The sequence below is a fragment of the Salarias fasciatus genome, chromosome 20 (assembly GCF_902148845.1).
Source record: "Salarias fasciatus chromosome 20, fSalaFa1.1, whole genome shotgun sequence".
NCBI lineage: Eukaryota > Metazoa > Chordata > Actinopteri > Blenniiformes > Blenniidae > Salarias > Salarias fasciatus.
Genome location: NC_043764.1, coordinates 15358993 through 15366765, shown reverse-complemented (window position 1 = coordinate 15366765; position 7773 = coordinate 15358993). Strand labels below are relative to the sequence as shown.

The 7773-nt window shown below is 38.6% G+C and overlaps 1 protein-coding gene across 1 annotated transcript; it reads left to right on the top strand.

Moving 5' to 3' along the window:
* Positions 1-1952: 1952 nt before the first annotated feature.
* LOC115407850 (cytochrome P450 3A30-like) lies at positions 1953-7039 on the top strand. Its single transcript, XM_030118376.1, has 13 exons — positions 1953-2064; positions 3239-3332; positions 3409-3461; positions 3808-3907; positions 4061-4174; positions 4263-4351; positions 4430-4578; positions 4665-4792; positions 4882-4960; positions 5582-5742; positions 5815-6041; positions 6139-6301; positions 6409-7039. The coding sequence occupies exons 1-13, from the start codon at positions 1994-1996 to the stop codon at positions 6508-6510; spliced, it is 1530 nt and encodes a 509-aa protein (XP_029974236.1). The 5' UTR covers positions 1953-1993; the 3' UTR covers positions 6511-7039.
* Positions 7040-7773: the final 734 nt, after the last annotated feature.

Genomic DNA, 7773 nt, shown 5'->3' with positions numbered 1-7773 from the left:
TTGTTTTATGTATTTGTTGTTACAAAAAATGTAAAGAGAAAGGAAAAAGGAGTGTGTTTCTGGTTGGAAACTAAATGAAAGAAAATAGTGTCAGATGTGAGAGTGATGTATAAATAATGTAGGAAGCTTTAAAAAGCCCTGCATGTTCACACACATAATGCTGATTGTGTTTGGTACACTAAAATGTGACAGCAGCTTTTCCAGGACTAAGCATGCTGATCTGCATGTTTGAAATATAACTCTTATACCTAGTCTGTTTGCTAAGTGCAGTGTATTTTACCAGATAGCTTTCTTCAATGGGCACAAAATTAGGGCCCGACCGATATGGCTTTTTTTGAGGCCGATGGCGATTCCAATATTTGATAGACAAAAAGTTCTGAGATCTGATATATCAACCGATTAATTTACAAATTTTTCAGCCTTATGATCTTTTAAAACTTTTTTTTTTCAGATTTAGCTATTGTACAAACACTGAATTTACTGAACTGAGAGCAACAAGATCTGTATTATGTAATTATTTGAAGGCCAGCTATAATCTTCTAACTTTAGGTCTATTGAACATGGTATAAAACAGAACCAAGGTCGGAAAAATCTGTCGATGAACATGAATTATGTGTAAAGAATGTGCTATGTTAGTGAATGTTTTGCTTTCATTAGTAAACGTCAGACTATTAACCTCTGGAGGTGGTGAAATTTTTGACTTCACCACTTCCTCTGTGATTGACTAGTTCACAGTAAATATTTCACCAGTGTAACTCAGTATGAAAAATCCCACAAGTGAAAATTCCTGACTGTTAATAGTTAACGAGTCAGGTCAAAGAGACTTTCACTGACATCGACATGCTCCCTCTGGATCATGGAACATCACGTCTCCTATCATGATTATGCAGATGACACAGCTTCATATTTCATTGTGAGTGAATGACCACAGAAAGTTATACTAGTAAAAATTAAAATAAATACATGAATGAACTGCGGTAACTGTTACTGGCCCCAAAGAAGAAAGACTCAGCCCTCAAGTTCACATTTAAGTTCATTATCATCTGAAGAAAAATTGCAAGAATTAAAGGTTTTTTCTGTCTGGGCAAGATTCACAGGGACATGTCTGGGCAGTTCTTTTCAGCAAGCTGGATTAATGTAATAATATGTTTTCATGCACATCCAAAAACCTGTTAGACAGCTCATCCGGAGTCCTCGTTAACACAAAGATGGTGGACCATGTTATTAACGAGCAGCTTAAATCCTCACTCTGGCTGTCCGTCTGTCAGCGGATCAACTTGAAATTCATACTTCTGGTCTCTAAAGTTCTCAATAGTCTTGGCCATAAATACATTTCAGATTATATTGTGGGTATGAACCCTCAAGACCCCTGAGGTCCTCAGGAAGAGGTTTATGAAGTGATCCCGGAGTCAGAAGAAACTTCTAGTTCCTCCACTCCTCATCTGTGGGACAAATTTCCTGAATTTCCTGATTTTACGTTTTTTTTTTTTTTTTTTTTTTTTTTTTTTTGATTTAACAAAGTAGCCGATGTTCTCTAGTCGAATTCTCTCCTCTCATTCAGCTTTTATTCATTTGGACTGTATTTCAGTTCTTTGTACCTGTTTGCACATTATTGTGTGCTTTATAAAACACTGTGAATTCCCTTTTGTTTGAATGGTGCTATTTAGCTAAATGTGTTTTTTTTTGTTGAAAACTTAACAAGTTTGTGTTTTCATATCCCTGTTGAAATGTTGTTAGGGAAGTTCATCAACTAAAGTGTCATTATGTTGCAAAAATGAGCAGCCAAAGTAGCAAAGACACTGATATTAGAGCAATGTTGAGAAATTAATGACTCAGCAATTCGCCAACTGAAAGTAGGAGTGATTTGAGAAGTTGTTTAGGACTCTTTCTTCCTCTAACGAAGCTGGACCATGTAGGCCCGCCTCCTCTGAGGTTACTTAGGGACAAGTTAACAGGAACAACGACACAGTCACGGGAACGCTCTGGAGTCAAGATGGACTTTTTCCCAGAGTTCTCCATCCAGACCTGGACTTTAATAGCGACTGGCTTCACTCTCATTTTGATGTGAGTATCCCTGGCTTCACATCTTTGTGTGGCAACTGTTCTGAATGGCAGTTTTGTTTTTCTCTGGGCTTCAAGCTGCAGCCTGTTGTAAAGAGGAAACTATCCCTTCTTAAGTATTTATCTTCCTATGAGTGTGTGAAGAACTTGGATCTGGATATCTCTGTTTTCATGAAAAAAATAAACCCTGCTTCAGTTATATAATAAAGGCCTAATAAAGGGGCCTTAAGTTATTCTGCTTTCCCTGAAATTCAAAGTATTTACATATGATTGACTGAGAAATAAAAGATTATTCTTCATGATTTATAAATCTGCCTCTTGTTTAATTTGAATACAAATGGACAAATGCTGAACTGACCTAAGACCATGCACATGCTCCACAAACTGTCAGAAATGTCACACCCAAACAGGTTTACCCTCATAAAGATTTGAAAGAGCAGTTGACTTCAGACTGGGAAGGGCACTGGGGCATTGGTCATTCCTTTTGCTCTAGTTATCAGCAGAAATCTAAAACACAAAAATACACTGTTGTGTGTTTGTTTAAAGTCTGATTTAAATAGTCTCAGCACTGATGTGTGTCTGCAAGAGGGAGGAAAGGATATTCTTCTCAATCAGTCCTCTTTTTGGTTCACTTTGATTTATTTAGAGCTGTGATTCCAAACCAGTTTTCGTAGGGCTGTAACATTTTATGTCTTAGAAATAAGTGAGTCTACATTTAATCCATTTATGTCAGTGTTTACAGTGTTATTTAAAAGTAGTTTAAAATAAAGCTTAATTAAACATGTCTGCAATAATAAACATAAAGATAAGTTCGCAAAGCAAGCAGTAGCACAAGGCGCATCAGGCTAAAGAGAAAAATGAGTCGGTCTGAAGTTAAAAAAGAGAGTTACATTACATTTGGCCTCATTGGAGCAAAGGAAAAAACTGGAGCTGATTGCACCTTTTTTGGTGAACAGCTGGCGAATGAAAGATTGAAACTGCGAGCTGAAGAGACGCCAGTCCACCACACATTATGGACTATAACGTAGAAGCTGTAGTTCACAAAATGTGTTTTGAGAGTCCAACTGTTTTTGTAATCATACAGGGTGTGAAAGGGAGGCCGCCGAGGTTTGGTAAATATATTTTCAAAGGGACTTTTATTCAGTCTCCGTTGTCTAATCACGCTTTTAATTCTCAGATATGGATATGCGCCTTATGGCCTCTTCAAGAAGCTCGGGATTCGTGGACCCAGGCCTTTACCTTTTATTGGTACGCTGTTGGAGTACAGAGAGGTGAGATGAGAACCTGTGAACCACGGAGACAGTTTTCTGGTGATTTGACAGTTTGTATGCATCATGTATTTTTCAGGGTTTTCACCATGTTGACACAAAATGCTACCAGAAGTATGGGAAGGTGTGGGGGTAAGTGTTTCAACACAGTGTCACGTTTCATACCATCATTGTTAAGGAAACAATTGATAATTTATCACAGTTATTAGTTACAGAGTGATGGAGTTACTTTTCTAGTTACTGAAAATAAGGAAGTTACCGATATCATACAGTACTATGTGTCAATGGGATACATGAGCTTAAGTGTTTGTGTCAGTTTGAGAGACACAGGAAACAAATACCAGGTCCATGGGAACTTAACTTGCTGCCAAAAGTAGTGGTGTTACTTCACAATGTTCTCTTTCCAACACTGCATGCCATACATTATTTATGCAATGTTCTAATTCAGTCAGTACAATGTCTGCAATTGCAATTGCAGGATGTATGACGGCAGGCAGCCTGTTCTGGCTATAATGGACACAGACATGATCAAAACAATCCTGGTAAAGGAGTGCTATTCAGTTTTCACAAACAGACGGGTGAGAATAAACACTCTGAGGAATTCTATACATTATTGATACATTATTGATATTATTGATGGAAAAACACAATGTAAAATAAGTGTTTGTATGTGTGTGTGTGTGTGTGTGTGTGTGTGTGTGTGTGTGTGTGTGTGTGTGTGTGTTGTTTAGGATTTGGCGGTGAATGGACCGTTACGTGACGCTGTGTCGATTGTCAAAGATGAGGAATGGAAGAGGATTCGCAGCATACTTTCTCCGTCATTCACCAGCGGACGACTGAAGGAGGTCAAATTGCACGCTCGGAATTCTCAGGTTCACACTGAAATATGTGTAAATATCATATCTCATTTGGGGTTCTATGATTTCTGGGCAGATGTATCCAATAATGCAGAAACACTCAAGCAATCTGATAGAGAATCTGCGCAAGAAAGTAGAGAACGACGAAGTCATTCACACTAAAGAGTGAGTTGGAATTGTTTATTTACTTTTTGTTTTTTGTTTCTGCAGTGTCATGTGATGACATGCTTGTTTTCTTCGCAGATCATTTGGTTCATACATTTTGGATGCTGTGACCAGCACTGCTTTCAGTGTAGACGTCGACTCCATCAACCACCCCTCCGATCCTTTTGTCACAAACGTCAAAAAACTGACCAAGGTCAACCTGCTGAACCCTCTGCTCGTGCTCCTGGGTGTGTGAAGCAGAACACTGGAAACCATAGTGTTTGTTGTGCTGTCTCAAGTATGACGGTGATGATTGCACACTTTCTCTTTTCAGCTCTGTTTCCATTCTTGGAGCCGCTTTTTCTGAAAATGGATGTCTCAATCTTCCCTCATGAAGTGCTAAATTTCTTCTTCAACTTTCTGAAGAAGATCAAGGCGGAAAGGCAAAAGAAGGAACGCAAAGTAATGAGTTGTTTTCACGGGTGTGTTTGAGGTTGGACAGTTTGGTTTATGTCACTCTTTATGTAGAAGGTTTTACTTTTGTCTGGCAGAATCGAGTGGACTTCATGCAGTTGATGGTTGAAGCCCAAATCTCAGACGAAAACACAGAAGGAAAGGATTCCAAAAAAGGTAAAGGGAATAAAGCCAGTATGAGGTTATCAGTCATATCACAGAACTGACACACACACACACACACACACACACACACACACACACACACACACAGGTCCAATCCTAACACAAGTGTTAAATTTGTGCAGCAGGGATATATTTTTGATTTTTATTTGGCTAATATGCATCCTTTCAGTCATTCAATGGTAGTTTTTTTTTATGACTTTGTTTGACTTACTTTATTTGCAATCAGGCTATTTACAGTGTACTTCAGTAACTCACCTCAATTCATTCTGTCATCAACTTGACTTCATCAGTTGTTTAAGATCTGCTCTCTTTTTTTCTTTCTTCTTAAAACAGACACCAACTAAACGTCAGTCTGTTTCTTCTCTGTTCTGAATTTAATCTACTATTCATCCATGTGTGCAGCTTCTCCTGTCTCCGACTGCATCACATTTCCTCTCCTGATAAAATAATTTATAATATTCAATTTAATAAATGGAAAAAAACACTACTGTGCTAAACTATATTCACCAGTAAATTGGTAATCCATAAGTCTCACCGACTGCTGGAAGTGTAGTGTTCGTAATTATTAAAAGTTTGAATATGGACACATCTGATGTTCTGTTTGCATTACAGGACTGACTGATCACGAGATTCTCTCCCAGGCCACAATCTTCATCTTTGCTGGTTATGAAACCAGCAGCAGCACACTGTGCTTTTTGGCCTACTGCCTAGCAACCAATCCTCACATCCAAAAGACCCTGCAAGAAGAGATCGATGAAACCTTCCCAGAAAAGGTTATTTCATGTTAATGTATTGTAAATTGATTTTATTTATTCATTGTAACCTAGTATTTTACCCCTATTCAGGCTCCAGCAACATATGATGCCCTGATGCAGATGGAGTACCTGGACATGGTGTTGAATGAAACAATGAGGCTTTACCCTATCGGCAGTCGTTTGGAGAGAATGTCAAAAGCCTCGGTTGAGATTAATGGCGTGACCATCCCTAAGGGAACCGCTGTCGCGATACCAGTTTACGCTCTCCAGAGGGACCCTGCTTTGTGGCCCGAGCCTGAAGTCTTCAAACCTGAAAGGTAAGACACAGGATTAGCAGCAGTTCAAGGTTATGTCTGACCTTAGTCTTAGCTCTTTCAGTGAGACACTTAAGATATTGTTAATTTTTTATTTTAGGTTCAGTAAAGAGAACAAAGACAACATAGATCCTTATTCCTTTCTACCCTTTGGAGCGGGGCCGAGAAACTGCATTGGCATGCGGTTTGCTGTCTTGATGATGAAGCTGGCAGTAGTGGAGGTCCTTCAGAACTTCAGCTTTGTCACCTGCAAGGAGACAGATGTGAGAAAACGACATCTGGATTTGAACTATTTAAATGGGAACTTAGATAATTATGGAATGAAGTGTATTTGAGAATTTACCTGTGCTACATCTTTCTTTTTCCTTAGATTCCACTGGAGTTGAGCAACGATATATTTACATCCCCCAAGAACCCAATCAAGCTGAGGCTTGTGCCAAGAACACAAGAAGTTCCCAAAAGTAATCACTGAATAAGTGGAGTCTGGCTTATGTGACGTTCTGTCACTCACAGCCAAACCACAGTCACCACTGTAAACTTTCAGTGCCTCATTTAGGGAAAAGTGTGCAGTTTTGAATGTAAAAAGAAGATCACCCACTATGATTCTCTATTTTAGTGCAGTGTCTGTTTTCATCAGTTAAGTATGCAACAGTCTCATTCACTGTGCAACTTCAGTGAGGAATTTTAAATGGATAAACTCATGTTGTAAAGTTTAAATCAATTAATTAAATTACTGAAGCAAGCTTATGCTTTTGTTGGAAATATTTCACTCCTCACCCAATTGCAGCATTAGAAGCACACTGACATACAGCTGATTTGCTCTTTTTGTTGAACTTCATTTGGCTAAAAATCTTTACAATACAATCATTTATCTTGAGGCACAGTTTGGACAGTTTAATCACTGTTTGTGTTTTGCTTCTTGTTGCAACGTCTCAAGCTGGGAGAGTCTCACTGACTTTGTATTTTGTCTGTCTTATTAAAAATTCACATATTTAATTACATCCATTGTGTGATCCCTGTGACGTATTACACAGGTGATGATGAAGCTTCTTCTTCAGGAGTTTCAGAATAATGCTGACCTACATTTACTACTACTACCGAGTGCTTCTCATAGCAGGGGGTATCAGAGGGTAAAAGGGTATTTGATACTTTATTGGGTCGCGTATCATAAAGAAGAACAAAAGAATGAATGCAAAATTATGATGAAAGTTTTATGGACAAAAACATTTTAAAGATTAATTACAAAATGCCTATTTGTACAGAATTTACAGTGATTGCACAGTTCTGGGGAAGTTTTTGATTTTGTCATCATACATCTATCTTCTTGACCTCTTTATCCGGTGCAGGGTTAAAGGGCATTACAGTAGTCTACTCTGGAGGTAACGAATGCATGGATTAATTTCTCAGCATCGCTTTCAGTCAGCATGTTCCTGATTTTAGAAATATTACACAGGTGAAAGAAGGAGGCCCTGCAGGCCTGTTGAATGTGGGAGTTAAAGGATAAGTCTTGGTCAAAGATCACTCCCAGGTTCCTCACCCTGTGACTGGGAGTTAAAGCAACACCATCTAGGGTCAGTATCTAATCAAATGCTAATTATCATTTAGAACTTAAAGTTCCAAATGATGACATCATAATATTGGTGCATATTGGCCAAAGTGCATCACATGACATGACAGAGACACGGCCACAGAGAGCCCTGATCATTCAAAGGCAGCTTTTAATTGGAAGTACAGA

Coding starts and splice junctions, on each gene's coding strand:
- LOC115407850 (XM_030118376.1), top strand. CDS start 1,994: ATGGACTTTTTCCCAGAGTTCTCCATCCAGACCTGGACTTTAATAGCG. Junction 3,908..4,060: donor CAGTTTTCACAAACAGACGG/GTGAGAATAAAC, acceptor TGTGTTGTTTAG/GATTTGGCGGTGAATGGACC. Junction 4,961..5,581: donor AGGAAAGGATTCCAAAAAAG/GTAAAGGGAATA, acceptor TTTGCATTACAG/GACTGACTGATCACGAGATT.